This window comes from Taudactylus pleione, unplaced genomic scaffold, assembly GCF_031769625.1.
Source record: "Taudactylus pleione unplaced genomic scaffold, aTauple2 ptg000333l, whole genome shotgun sequence".
Taxonomy (NCBI): Eukaryota; Metazoa; Chordata; class Amphibia; order Anura; family Myobatrachidae; genus Taudactylus; species Taudactylus pleione.
In genome coordinates, this window is record NW_028284734.1 from 8177289 (window position 1) to 8193011 (window position 15723).

General features: G+C 45.6%; 1 protein-coding gene across 2 annotated transcripts in view; it reads right to left on the reverse strand.

The window, feature by feature from the left end:
* The window catches only part of BDP1 (BDP1 general transcription factor IIIB subunit), a 184713-nt gene that overhangs the window by 127654 nt on the left and 41336 nt on the right, over positions 1-15723 (reverse strand). For both annotated transcript variants that reach the window (XM_088443767.1, XM_088443766.1), the window contains exons 6-9: positions 14546-14676; positions 9195-9289; positions 8020-8074; positions 3217-3357 (exon numbers count right to left, since the gene is read on the reverse strand). In XM_088443767.1, coding sequence (XP_088299893.1) covers positions 3217-3357; positions 8020-8074; positions 9195-9289; positions 14546-14676 — 422 coding nt within the window. The remainder of the gene's footprint in view (positions 1-3216; positions 3358-8019; positions 8075-9194; positions 9290-14545; positions 14677-15723) is intronic.

A 15723-nucleotide genomic window follows, 5' to 3' on the forward strand; every position in this document is an offset into this window, starting at 1 on the left:
GGGGACGGCACAAGGTTTATATTTTTTTTCCAAGTCTACCTATTTTTGCATTCTTTAATACAGAAACCTGTACAGAACCTAGTAAGCCACAATGGATTTACGGCAGATTACCAGCAGGATTGGAGTTTACAAACAGATAGCATCTGGTTTTAAAATCTGGCATCTATGCCTTAGTAATTACTGTAATTTGACTCCCCAAACTGCTTGTGATGCCCATCAGTATTAAAACAATGGCAAACCCGCCACTTAGAAAACTTAGGGCCTGATTCAGACCCACTCGCGAGCGGCTGTCCGCTCGCAAGTGGATCGATGTTATGCACTGAGCATGCGCACGACGGAGGGAGCTCCGTCGTGCGCATGCGCCAGACGCGACGAGCGAAGGAAAGTCCTTCGCTCGTTGTGTCTGATCAAAGGGGGCGTGCTGTCGATGTTGATTGACAGCACGCCCCCTTTGGTGGGCGTGCCTCCCTGAAGGGGGCGTTCCCACGGTAACGCCTCCCGTCAGAAGCCGGCCCACTGACATCACTAGTGATGTCAGTGGGAGTGATTTTGGCTCTGATAGAGCCAAAATCACTCCGGAGCTTGCGGTTGAAAACCTCAACCGCAGGCTCCGGCTCGCAGTTTCGATGGTCGCGATGGTCACGACCATCGCGGCCATCAAAATGCACGCTCGTATAGGCTGTGGGTGGTGACCCACAGCTATACGAGCGTCCAGGAGGACGCTCCATTTTCATGGAGGGCGGCCCTCATTCAGAGCGTGCGCTCTGCTCAGAGCGTACGGCTCTGAATGAGGGCCTTAGCCCTTAAACTGGTACATCCTGGGCGATATATCAACCGTTCAATCAAACGAGCGATATATAGAGAGTGCGTTGTCGTGTGTGTACCCCCAATATGTCTGTGAAAGATGTCGTTCTGCGCAGCCCAACTGATGACTGATATATCGGCGCGTCTGGCTGTGTGTACAGGCAGCCGATCGGTAAGTGTGTATACTTACCTGAATCGGCTGCCCAGTCGACCTAGTGTGTACCCAGCTTAACTCTCTCTCCAATTAGCAGTCAAAATAATAGAGGAGAGATGTAACGATCATGTGAACGTAGCCTTAATCTTAAGAATAAAGCTTGTGCCACCTGAGTGCCCCAGCATGTCGTAGCTTTTTTCCTACAATGGCTGGTACTTTTCATATAATGTCCAGGGCTTGACAAATTGTTCTAAAATCTAGGAGCCAGAATGAAAGTGTAGGCGCCAGACCACCGTCCCAATATAATATTAAAAATATATTTTTATAATATATTTTCCCCCAGCCAATAAAGACATGAAATTATTGGACTAATTAAGCTAATTTGAAACTTCCAATTAGCCTAATTATTCATTAGGGGAGTGTCCAAAAGATTCTGAATCAAGTCCTGACATTTTTAACTCAAAATAAGGATTTTCCCTGATTGGTATTAGTATATGTGAATGTATTAATATTCACGTTTATCTATTAAAATATAAGGATGCCAGTGTTAGCCTTCTCACCCACTGCCCTATTCCAGCAATATGCAGTCTCCTCCTCTCCCCCCATGCCAGCCACCTCACCCACTCCCCTTATTTATGTCAGCCTCCTCTCCTATTCCAGCAGCCTCCTCCTTTCCCCTAATTCCAACCTCCTCACCCTCTCCCCTTATGCCAGCCTCAGCCTCCTCACCCACTTCTATACTCCAGCAGTATGCAGCCTCCTCTCCCCTATACCAGCCTCAGCCTCATCACCCAGTGATCATTCCTGCAGCCTCCTCCTTTCCCCTAATGCCAACCTCCTCACCCTCTCCCCTTATGCCAGCCTCAGCCTCCTCACCCACTTCTATATTCCAGCAGTATGCAGCCTCCTCTCCCCTACACCAGCCTCATCACCCAGTCCTCATTCCTGCAGCCTCCTCCTCTCCCGATACCAGGCTCCACATCCACTCCCCTTATGCCAGCATCAGCCTCATCACCCACTTCCCTATTTCAGCAATATGCAGCCTCCTCCTCTCCCTTCGTGCGAGCCTCCACACCCACTCCCCTATGCATGCCTCAGTCTCCTCATTCCTACAGCCTCTTCTGCCCTTATGCCAGCCTCCACACCCACTCCCCTATTCCAGTCTCAGCCTCCTCACCACTTCCCTTATTCCTGCAGCATCCTCCACACCCCTCATGTCACCCTCCTCACGCATTAACCCTCCCCATATGCCAGTCTCAGCATACTCATTCACTCCCCTGTTCCAGCAGCTCTCCCCTAATCTGCCAGTCAGCCTACTCACCCACTCCCCGGGTCATGGCAGCCTTTGCCACCTTACATACTCCCCACAGCAGCCAGGCTCCTCTTCCCAGACTCCGGTCTCCAAGTCCTCTCCTCCCTCTGCTGGCTTCTCTCCCCACACTCCTTGCTTGGCTCCTCACCTCAATCTGGTCTCCGGTCAGGTGATGGCACCTATTTCTCTCAGGCCTGTCAGGCGTGGTGTCCTCCTGGTGATGTGGCTTTCTGGGCGTCTTTGCCCGTGGGGGCTGCATGGTTGGGCGTCCGGACCGCGATGCTCCTCATGGTGACCGCGTCTACCTACCAGCCTCCCTCCTCTCTGTCCCGGTGGCTGCAAGCCAGTTGCTGCTGCTGGGCTCCTCTACACTGCACAATGTCATGTGCGTGCAGAGAGCCAATCAAAGATCACCTGCTGTAGGCGGAGCTGGGCTAATCAATCATAGCCGCATAGACTGACAGCCGGCAGCGGCAATATATAGTAAAGAAATATATATTCTCCGCTAGGGCTGACGAGGATCTGCTTCTTCCCATCCTGGATTATCTCGTCACCAGGTAGCAAAATCTGGTAGCCATGATGACGAAATAGCCCCCGAGATTTGTTGAGCCCTGATGATGTCCATCAGTCAATCGATTATTGATCATTACAGAAAGCATTCTAATAAATGAGTGCCATTTGTTTTACTGCAAACCAATACATTAGTTCTTCTGTGTGGCCATTAGGTTCTGGCTTGTCTGTACAAAAGTCCTTAAAATTTGGGTGTCTGCACCAAAGGGTTCAGATGGGAACAGCCAAGAATTCAGAAGTGTTAATCAGAAACACTAAGGAGTCCTAACATGGATGAAACAGGCTGACCACAAGTCACTATACAGTGTCATGCTATAAAAACTCAGATAAATAATTGGCTAAAAATTTCTATTTAAAAAAATGACAAAGCCCTTACCTTTTTGTTTCCTGTGTGACTTCTTAGCCTTTTTCTCACGTGGTTGTTTAAGTCTTGGGGTCCTGGGCTTTTTCTTTCCTGCTTCAAGGGCTTTTTCAAGCAGCTGGGCAAAAAATTCAAAGTCAAAGGATTGCTTCTCTCCTGTTAAACAGCAAAATGTACAAATTGTTACTTTCTGCTCAGGCCTCTATTGGAGTCAATAAAACAATATAATACAAAGTCTAAAAAAGTTGTACATTTGAGGAACTATTTCACACTAGCAACCAGAGAGGTTGCCCATAAACACCGTTCTGAAACATTCTGAGAAAAGGGTGCAAATTTCCTCCTGGACCACATTGCTTACTCACAAGGACCATTATTTATATTGTATACAGGAAAAATAACGACTTACTTTTGCAATTGGTACACAAATACTGAGCAGCTTTATTATAACAGTGCGAATTAGAGTGGGGCTATGATGTGGACCCCCCACCACATCTAAATCTGCAAATGTTTGTGAAACTTTGCATATGGGAAAAACTGTCTAGTTGGATTTACGCCTTACTCCTAAATGAATAGAAAGCAGTCATTTTGTGGGTACAACTTGGTGAAGTGTTTATAGAAGACAGCATTGTCATCTTGCTCAGCTATTCCAGGAATGTGCTCACAGAATTGGCAGAGACGGGTATCTAAGCTACAGTCTTAAATCCATGCCATACCCTGTGGGTACAATGGAGTGAGGAAGAGGGAATAAAGGGCAATATCATTATATAGATGGAAGACTTTTGTAACAAGCCACAAAGTTACAATGTAAATCCAAAAAGGTGCAACAAGAGACAATGAAGCCTAGCTCAGATGTTCTTTGTCTGTACATGAGCTAGTGAAACACTTCCAGATAAATTGCCCAATTGCAAGGAAACGCCTGATCCCAGCTGAGTAGTTGGCCAGACAATTCTCTACTTCCCCTGAAGAGACTGGCTGTTCAAGTAGACATGTAACGTTGCCCATTCATTTGCTTCTCTTCGCGAACTCCCTGGCTATAGATGTAAGCTATCATGGTGATGGCAATGTACTAATGGCCCTCCAGCTTCGCAGTCCGATGAAAAATTGATTCCCTCTCTCAGTTCTGACTATTGTCCAAGAACGTATATATTCCTTAAACAGGAATGGGCTTTAGAACATTGGACAAGACTTGTGTCTGTAGACAGCAGATGCCACAGGGGAACCAGAGCCCCCCAGTGAAATATTCTGTCCTGACATCCATCAGGAGGCTAATCAAGTGTGTGGTGGCAGCAGTTTATATGCCAGGCAAGTGCCCACCAATCTGTATTCTACCTTGTAATAAAATGGGCAGTGCTATCGCATATATGATCATCACCTTGAGTCCCAGGCCCTGAATGTACTCCTGTAACAGCACAAGGCACTAACCACGGCAGGATGGCACTTGACCCTTTACATAACAGATCTTTCCTTAAAAAATAGGACTCATCAGGCCTGTGCTGTACCAGACCCATGCTTTGTTCAAGAATCAGACAAGACATCTAGCAGCTGAAACGCTAAGGCTAGGTGTAAGCTGTCAGCATTACTTCTTCCTTACTGGAGCCTTGATAAACAATTAGCCCAGTGTAGGAAATTACTGATCTTGGTAATCAGACAGTCATGGCAGCATTTTCACATCCATCAAGGGCCAAAAAATGTTCGGATCCAGGACTTAAAAACTGAAGGAACTAGTGACAAACTGGGCCGTGTAAGACTAACAAAATAAACATTCTTCATATTGAGGGAAGTATTTCTCCCAGCTCCATGGATAGCATCAGCTGAACTAGTTATGTGGCACAGAAGTCCAGGAAGAATAGGTTTGTCTTCCGGGAATCAATTTAAAGATAGCCGCAAGTGAAAACACTGGGCAACACATGACCACCACAGTTTAATTCCAGAGCCCTAGAGAAGCTAACAGGAGGTTTAGAGTTGGAATTTTTGCCAATCAGGAAGATCGGGGAAGAGGATGCTAAGACTCTGCAGCGATAGCATCGTGATGAGCGAGTGAGGAGGGAGAAATAATACATTTATAAGTGCCAATTTGTGGTTCTACGTGTTGCAACAGGAACCAGGAAATGGAGAGGAAAGATACTACTACCCTTGGCCTCTTCCTGTTCAAGGTGGGGTACAAAAGAGGAGCACAATAAAGAAGGGCACCTTAAGTAAAAATAAAATTGATCATAGGATGTGACCTTATGCGCAGGTGTATGGTAACATCTAAGGACAAGCAGATTAAAATGGTTAGCCGATGACACTCAAATCTCTCCATCTCTGACCCCTCTCCTTTCAGTTATGTCCTTAAGGATGTCCCAACATTAATGAAAAACTCAGCATTTCTAAAACTGACCTCACCACCTTTCTGTCACCTAAATGCTCCAAACTTCCTCATATCTCTCCATTTACAACACTACACCCTTCCCTGTTCCTCATGTCCACTGTCTGGACACCAAACCTTATCCCAAGCCAGCTACTACCTCCTTGAAGATATTGCTGGGATTAGACCCCTCATCAACTGGGATGTTGCGAAAACTGTAAATTCTCTCATTAACTCCCATTTTGACTATTGCAACCTCATCATGTCTGTTGTACTTCTCACCTACTTGAATCAATTCTCAACACTACGGCTGCTACTGCCTCCCAACTTTGCCGGCCTCTACACTAGCTGCCCATTTACTGCCCAATCCAATTTAAAATGCCTTACCCTCTGTTACAAACCCCTCAGCTACTTCACACCCCACCCCCAATATCTGACCTCATCATCTCTCTCCCATCCACCATGCCACAAATCAGCAATTCAACTCTCCAATGATAGCATCTCATCTCAAAAACATCTCCCTTGCCGCTCCTCACCTATAGTTCCCCAGTCAGACTCGCCAGCAGGCTGCAAAGTTTCAAATGCGCCTTAAAATCGCACCAGTTTATCAGTATCCCACCTAACTCCACCCTTGCTAGCTCGGCCTCCCATATTCTTTAGACTGTATCATCATCTTCTTACTAACTTATTTAACTGCTGGAGGCCGCAAGAGAGATATACATACCAACAAATCTTGCATTCTCTAATGTAGCACATGAGAATAATTAGTTTATTACTTTCTGTTGCTCTGAAAGTGTTGCAGGAGTTTTAATACCACTTTGGTCACTTTACTCATTAGGGGCTCTATTTATTAACATTATTTTTACTAAAATAAAGTGAAAAAGGGTGTTTTCACACCCTTTTCACATTATTTTAGTTTCACCTGTAGTTATTACAGGGCAATTGGAGTAGAATTAGTAAAATTCTACTCCAACCCCCAGTATCACTTATATTTAGTAAAGCAGATCGCATTTCCCATAATTGTAATGGGAAATGTGATCTGTGTGCAAGTTACTAAAAATAAATTGTAAAAAAATACCGGGGGAAGCCCTGTGATAATAACGCCACCTGGAGGTGGCGTTATCCAGGGTCTCCCCCGGTTACCGGGCTCCCACTCTGCTCTAACGGGGAGAGCAGAGGCGGGAGCCGGTACCAGTAATCAGCTATGTGGTCTAATCAGACCGCAAGCAGATTGCTGTAATAAAAAGAAAAAAAAAATTTAATATTTTTTTTTTTACTTACCTGAATCCAGGGACCGGTGATCGGGCCTCCGGTGATGGCTCCTCTCCGGTCAGCTGGTCTCCCACAGTGCACTGGGGCCCAGTCATCAGGTGATTGGGCCCCAGTGCAGTATGGGAGATCACCTGATCGGGAAGCCCGGAGAAGACCACCGGAGGCCAGGAGGATGCAGGTAAGTGTAATGAAGGGAGGGGGGGTCGCGGGGGTCCGCGATCGCGGGGGGCGGGGCTTAGCACCGGGGGGCGGGGCTTAGCGTCAGTGGGGGGGTAGTAGCGGCGGTGGGTCGGCGCATGCGCGGGCTCTTAGTCGCGGTATTTTGTCCGAAAATACCGCGACTACAGTGCGGATGGGATCCGCAGGGACAGAGCTTTATCGCAAGCTCTGTCTCTGCAAGGGATTTATAGCAAATCCCTGTGATATTGCCTGAATTCGCAATGCAAATTCACTCGGTAATATCACACTACAATCCGCATTCAATATGCGGATTGTAGTAAATAGAGCCCTAGGTCTTTCCTTACTACAATGTTATGAACAGAGTGAACGCACCCGTCGCATTAATCAAGGCAAATAACATTTCTTACACATTTAATTCAACACAAGTCTCTTTTGCTTAGGATGGGACCAGCCAAAAAGGAATGGAGTTTTTTTTTAATCGGAAAACTGAACATTTAATGGACCAGTTACTGAAAAGCAGTAGCACCCATGGAAATATTCTACCATTTATAAAGGGGTTGGGTATGGGATGCTGGCGCTTGGGATCCCAGAGATCAGAATCCTAATGGCAGCATCCAGACAGGGTAAGGATACAGACACCTATCGGTATTCCTAACCCTCCCCTTCTCCCTACCCTTAACCTCCCCCCTAGTGCCTAAACCTAACCTCCCCACACCCTAAACCTAACCCTCCCCCCCTAAGTGTCTAACCCTAACCCTCCCCCTAGTGCCTAACCTTCCCCTTATCCCAGCTACCTTTGAGATGCCGGCTGTCGGGATGCCGGCGCCGGGATTCTGGCAGGTGTCGTGATTCCAGCGGCCGGCATTCTGAGCTTCGGATTCCCCGAGGTCGGTATAATGAGCTAAACCTCAGCTAAAATGGTTTGTCAAAAACAGTTGTCCCATTATTACATTTCTAAATAAACCACTTAAAAAACACTAATAAAATAGGTTACGTAAATAAATGATAAAAACACTTACTAAAAGCCTTGTCTATCCTCCAACCATTTGCTCGTTCTTCCCGCTTAAACTTGTTCTAAACAAAACAAAAAACAGTAAAGCCACTGAGATCCAGATGGTAAAGCCACAAAATAAAACAAATAGCCAGTGTAGTATAATAAAAACACACTGTAAGGAATATTTAATTTCCCCAAAAGAAAACAGCTATGACTAAACTAGTAAACATGGTTATCTGAACTATAGTGACTGTGATCATTTCCAAGTTAAAACGCAGGTATTATAGCATACAAACTAAGGGCCTCATTCAGCAGCAGACGCTAACACAATCGTAGCTGCAAATATATGCTAATGCCTGCCAAAGCTCAGCCGGCATAAAGACGCCCATTGCTGCGGGCTCATTTCCATCCAATGTTGCTCTTCTGCATAAACATCGGTACCATCGACGCACATTGGCCCCTCTCGCATTTACAAGTCTGACCAGTTCCAAACACTGCAAGTATCCTCGCAGGCAGGTAGCTCTAATGCCGCGTATGCAATTGCAGTGGATAATTTATGCACGCCCATGAAATGGTGTTCAAATGGATAGGCACGTCTGTGTTCTCCCGACCACCCCCAGACAACCCCCCCCCCCCCCCAAAACCCTGACAGATGATGAATTCCTCTGTGCGTCCATAATTGCAATGCAATCGTTGCGCATGCGAAGGGCGGCTTATACGCATACACGATGGCAAAAAATCGCTACTGAATCAGGCCCTCAGATTGGTGTTAAGCTCAGCACAGGGGTGCAAAAAGCCTCAGTTGCAAACAAACAAATTTAGTTGTTCAAAGTAAAATTTAAAAAAATTATTTTCCTCAGAGAATCTCAGAAATGTAACAAATGTATAAATTTTACTGGTCATGAAGGGACTGAAGCCCATCAGAAATTAGGTGGCTAAGCCATCTATAGCTAAATGCTGTAGAGATACTTTAGTACTTAACAGTAATTTAAAACCTCCATTTGTAATCCTGACTGTGCTCCTAAGCATGGGGACGGGGACATAGAAAAGGAAAGATTCCATTTCTAAAAGATGGCCAGAGCTTTAAAGTAATAAGTAGAACTAGTCAGCATCATAGCCTACAGCAAAGCAATTAATACAAAACAATTCAGCATTTACCCTCAGAGTTACTTTAACAAACTAAAAATATGTAAAATTTACCTTGATCTCGGTCCTCTCCCTATGAGGGAAAAGCTGACCGATCATTGAGAAGTCTGTTCCCACCATGCTGATAGCCAAAAAGAACATATCTGTTTCTGAAAGACAAGAAAACACCTCCTTATAAAACAGGTTAGCAGAAACGTAATAGTTATCGAGATGTACAGTACATACAGGAAATAAAAAATTATAAAAAGATATGCAAGCTTGTTAACTATTATAGGACTTATTCATAGTTGGACATAAACACAAGTTGCCAGTTATTCAGTACGGCCTGTAATTTTTCAGCCGCAAACCTGGCTTGCAACTCTGTACGACTAGGGGGCCAAGCAGGGCATGGAGATGCAGGCAGGGTGTGTGCACGCTGGACAGAAGTTACTGTAATTGTCTGGGGAGGGGGGGGCAACTTGTGCGTGCTAAATCCGTGATAACATAAAAACGAATTAGAACAACAGACACAGCCATCGTCTGATTGGACTGTGCTTGGATTCTCAAGCACGCCAATTTATGAAAATACAAGCACGCCAACTGATGAAAATACAAGCACGCCAACTGATGAAAATACAAGCACGCCAACTGATGAAAATACAAGCACGCCAATTGATGAAAATACAAGCACGCCAATTGATGAAAATACAAGCACGCCAATTGATGAATATACAAGCACGCCAATTGATGAATATACAAGCACGCCAATTGATGAATATACAAGAACGCCAATTGATGAGAACACAAGCACGCCAATTGATGAAAATACAAAGACTGAACATTTGTATTACACAAATAAAAATATGCTGCATACTCTGGTGGGGTAGACTCCACATATGTTTAAGTGCTGTCATGTTGTTGGAGCAAACATGGACAAGGTGGGAAAAGCCATAGGGTGTCTTTGAGAAAACATTGGAGGAGTACCACACCTAGGCCAATCTGGAGCACAGACAGAGCTACTGAGTCCCTTGCTCTGGAACAATAGAGGGACCATGTGGTTGAGACAAGAAGTCCAGAAGTCCCCATCTCGCAACCAGAGACCAGAAAGCTTCCGGGTGAAGTGACCACTGATCAGGGTAAAGATCCTGACGGCTGAGGTAGTCAGCCTCCCAATTTTCAACCTCGGGAAAGAACACTGCTGATATGACTGGAAACTGCTAATAATGCTTGGAGCAATGCTCTGAGTTCCAGAACAACTATGGGTAGCATCGCCTCCGGTCAAGACCAGAGACCCTGGAACTGATACCAGAAAACCCCTGCCCCCCAGCCTCGGGCGTCTCTGGTGACTAACATCCAAATTCCATATGGTGAATGGGCGACCAACACCTTGATGTTTGGAATCCAACCACCAAATGAGATATAGGCGTACAAGACTCAAGACAGGTGAAGATGGGATCCGTCCATTTGGAGAGCAAGTCCAGTTGTAGAACCCGGGAGTGAAACTTGCCAAATGGAACTGCCTAGAAGGAGGAGGCATGTTTCCCCAGGAGATGCATGCAGAGGTGTATTGAGATCACCCATCTGTTTTGAAAAAGTCGAAACAACGATTGGAGAACCAAGATTTTTTTCTGTAGAAGAAAGATCCTCTGTAAGGCCATGTCGAAAAACATTCAGAGGAACAGCAGTCTCAGTAACAGAATCAGGTTGGACTTTTTGAAATTTACAATCTAGCTGTGGGAGATGAGCGCCTGATTGGTTAGCTGTACATGAGAGATAAGTCTGCGAGGAGGGAGACCTTTGAGATCATCAAGGTAAGGGACTATTAGTCACTCCCAAAGACTGAAGCTAGGCTACCATGACTGCCATTACCTTGGTAAAGACGCATGGTGCAGAGGAGGAGAGGCTGAAGGAAAGGGGCCTGAATTGGAAGTGGGCATCCCGGATCACAAACCAAAGATAGGATTCATACAGGTCCCATATGGGAATGTGTACGTAGGTATCCCGAAAATACCAGAAATTCTCCTATCTCCATGCTGGTGATTACTGACCACTTTGAATCTTTAAAAACACAAGTGGACGTTTAGGGACTTGAGGTTCAGTATGGGTTGCACCAAGCCATCTGGTTTTGGTACTACAAACAGGTTGGGGTAAAACAGCTTGGATCTGTGTCTCACTGGAACTAGGACAATGGCTCACAATAATATGAGAATGTTCACTGCCTCTTTTAAGGCCAAACATCTGGCGAGAGCCCGGGAGACACGTGGAAAAGAACCCCGAAGGGGCCGTCCAAAATTTATATTTAGTTTTCGAACAAGAGGGTATTCCTGATCCAGGCATCGAAACCACCTTGTTTGAAAATGAAGCAGATGCCCCCCCCCCCTCCACAACATAGTATCCCCTATGTGGGTGGGTAACCCGTCATGCGACGGGTTTTCCTGAGGGTTTTGCATTCAGAGGATGGAAGGTCAGTACTGTCATCCCTTCACCTATTGAACCCTGGCAGAGGATGTTTGTCCCTCAGCATACCCGATTCAATGCTTACGGGTATCGAGGAAGAAGAGGAACTTTTCTTCCCGGTAGTAAGAGCAATGATTTTATCTAGCTCGGGCCCAGACAACACCTCTCAGAAAAGGGAAAAGCCTCTAAGGACCACTTGGATTCAGCGTCAGCGCGCCATGCTCTTAACCAGGGGGGTCTACAAACTGCAATAGCCGAATCTGAAACTGACATGGCCTGCGTCAATAGTGCCACTCCCAAGTAATCCACAGATTGCTTTATGTGCACGACAAGAGGAATAAGATCAACCTGAGAAGTAACCAAGTGAAGGCCATCAGCAAGAAGGTCATTCCATTTATTCACCAAAGCCGATACAAGAATAGCCCTAAGTTCCACCCTTGCAGTCACAGATTGATTTCAGAGTAGACTCCAGTTTACGATCAAAAGTTTTTCTTTGAGAGAAGGAGAGCCTGATATGGGGATATGGGTATGGTAGTGCTTATGGATAACCATGAGCCCGAATGATCCGCCACGGGTGAGGTTCCCACTTGCATCTAATCGCAGAAGGCAGTGCGTAAAGAGAAATTAAGCATTTTGATATCTGGAACTTGCACTCCAGATGCACCCATAACATGTCCAAAAATGAAAAAATGTAACCGGCTACTTACGCATTATCTTGAAAAGGGAACCTTTCCTGAGACACTAGAGAGTCCGCGTCAGATATGTTCAACTCCTGGCAAACAGATTTAATTAAATCATCCACCCTTGTACATCTGGGGCTTTATCTTCTAGTACTGACAAAAGAGACTTCTAGATGGTCCGCCTCAACCTGAGAAGAACCCTCAGAAGATGACATCAGTTGAAAGTCTCCATTTTTGAGGACCACTGCATCTGGACGGTTCACCCAATCCTCTGGAAGAAGAGTCAAGTAGTTTCGAGTGAAGAAGAGACCTGTACCAAACCTTGTACTGAACAAGCCAACCCTGGAGCCCAAGCTAGATCGATCGACATAGACAGCTGAACACCAGATTGACCCAGAGGGGCAACCACAGTAGTAGGTCCCTCAGAAGGCTCCTGATGACAAGGGGTTCCTGGGGACCCAAACCGAGGGAGCGAGGAGGGTGCAGCCCATGTGGCTGCCAATTTATAATTCAGCCATAGCACCAGCCGGTGTCACCACCCAGGCCGGCGTATCCACTGGATAGGATGTACTCTGGATCGCCACAGCGCCCTGGGCCTCTACCTTGCAAACTGCCCCCCTGTCAGACTGTGCATGAGAGAGCTTGGATTTGCATTTGGCACATGCAAAACAATTTTTTAACCAATCCCCTCTTCTCTGGGAATGATCCTGCAGCACTGCCCTTCCCAGATAGTGATGAAACGGTAAGGGAGCACAAACAAAGTAAAAAAATAAATAAAAAACAGTTTTCAATGATATCAGCACAGAGATTAAGGCTGCGTACACACGTAAACATTTTTTGTCCAACCATCCAACTAGTTGATTGGTTGGAATGAAAACCTGGCAAGGTATGGGAACAACTGATGATCAGCAATTTGCTCCTAAATGCCAGAAAACAGGTGAAAATGGTTGTCAGACAAGTTTGAACAAATTGTTTAGATCAAACATTTAACAAACAGTTTTTGTCAATTTTCTGGCATTTGGGAGCAAATTGCCGATTGTCATTTGCTTTCATACCTTACCAGATTTTCATTCCAACCAATCAACTAGTTGATTTACAGTGCAGCAAATTACTACAATTTTATTTCTTTAATTTTTTGGGGGGAGGGGATTCTATGAGGTTTGCTGACCAGAATCCAAGAACAGTAATGCAGAATGTTAAACAAAATCAAACCAAGAGTCTGACTAAACTGCAGGAATTATGGATCCTACAATACTATCGGAGATAGGTGGAAAATTAACACTGGGCCAAATTAAATTCAATGCGAAGATGAATAGCCGTGGGAGGGAGCTCCCGCAGCTATTGAATACACCGCGCTGCTTGGGAGGCTAAAGGATTTCTTCTCGCACCCCCCTGGGGATGCGAGGAGAGATCCCACAAAAGTGCCCGGCGCGCAGCTGTTTTCCGGCTTAGCGCGGAGCTAGCAGCCGTGCGCCCGGCACTTTAGTCAGAGAATGCCGGTTCTCGTGTCTAAACGCCCAGGTTAAGTCACGAGAACCGGCATTCTCTCACTTAACCAATTCCCAACAAGGCACACAGCGTGTTGTATTGAATAGCTGCGGGAGCTGCCTCCCACGGCAATTCATCTTCGCATTGAATTGAATTCGTTCCACTATCTACAGCAGCCTGGTTCCAAACAATTGCAGTAGCAGAGTGTTAAATAAAAGTCAAGAGCCTATCTACAATAGTGTTTGGACTGGCATTTGGACTAAATTTGCACAGCAGAAGTAACAAACCCGAGCACACAAAAAATACAAGCAGACCCTCTGCAACAAGATATAAGAACGGTAGGAGAGGGGTGGGATAACAAGCCTGTTCCAATGCTCCGCTGCTGGCTTTCTGGCTATAGCTGCGGTCTGCTGAGTGACAGTGCGGTGTGCTGCCGGATCCCGCTGAGGCAGAGCTTAGCTACAGTCCTTTCACCCCTGGTCCGTTGCCTCTACATCTCTGCAAGCTGTCGCTGGCGCAAACTTCTGGCAGTCTGTCCACGTGCAGCAGTGTGCAAGTTGAGGAGGGGAAAGAATTGCAAACCTGGATAACTCCACCTCCAGGGGGCCAGACAAAGAATTGTCAGTTAAGGCAGCCAATGAGAAACGAGGGAGCTATATGAACCACCGCACTGGTCCCAACCCTTTTCGGTTCCCGTTACCGGAAATACCCTGCTGCCGATCTGTCCAGGGGATGGATCATACTTACCATCTAATATAACCCAATTACACTCTGCAGTACAATATATGGAAATCTACTGACCTTGATTAGACCAAGGCTTTGAGTAATTGCTCTTTCGAAAACTAGAGTACGTTGTTGTGGAGCCTCGCTCAAATATTGGATCATTCCCTTCAACTATTGGAGCTTTATTTCGGATTACTTCCACTGTTAAACTGAAAAAAAAAAAAAAAAACATAGGACCATTAACATTGACGAAGTAAAAAAAAAAGAACTTCCCCCTTTTCATTATCACACAATACATGTATCCAAAATATATACAGATGTGTCCTTTTACACTATTGCTGCAGTTGCGCCAAACAGCCCTTCTTGTGCCAGGTCTGTGCAACTCTGCTTGTGCCGAGCTTCTTCTTCGAGACTTTGTCGCAGATGGATGTGACAAAACACTACACAAGACTAGATATGAGCAGGTTCGGATTAGTTCGGATTTCCACCCCGAGTTCGGATTTTTCCCAGCAAAAAATGGGACTCAGAAAGAGGCAAAATATCATCTTTCATGGACAAACATCATCATTCACAAAAGTCCAAGAATGATGATGTTTGTCCATTAAAAATTACGTTTTGCCTCTGAGTCCCGATTTTTGCCGGGAAAAATCCGAACTCGGCGTGGAAATCTGAACCCATTCATCTCTACACAAGACTGTACGGATTCATTTGATATGCGACACTTCTATATCTGTGTGCGACTGAGTCTGAACATACAAAGTGCTACGATGCAGCGGCCACGGCTTTTTTTTTTCACGTCAAGTTCCGTTGTGCTATGTACACAGATTCAGTCGCACACAGATATACAAGTGTCGCATATCAAATTAATCAGTGTAGTCTCGGGGAGCGGTTTGTCGCATCCATTTGTGACCAAGACACATTTTTGGGCTAAAAAGACATTGGAGTAAGCAGAGTCACATGGGACCCACCGGCTCATTTGCGCCAGGCACCTCGCTCTGCATGGCGTATTGAGGCTAGGTGTAGGAGGACACGTCTGTATACTGCTTGTACCTTTGTTATTTATTGCAAAAAAACTTAACCTGAGCATCTATGTACAAACAAATATCTAGCCCTGAATCATGAAATACAGGTGTGCCCTCATTCACCTAGTGTTTGTGCCATACGGCAATAGACGTTTGAGGCCAAATGTAATAGGGTGAGAGTTTAGAAAACTTGTAAGTTTAGCAGTATACTCTCACACTTTTTAAACTCGGCCA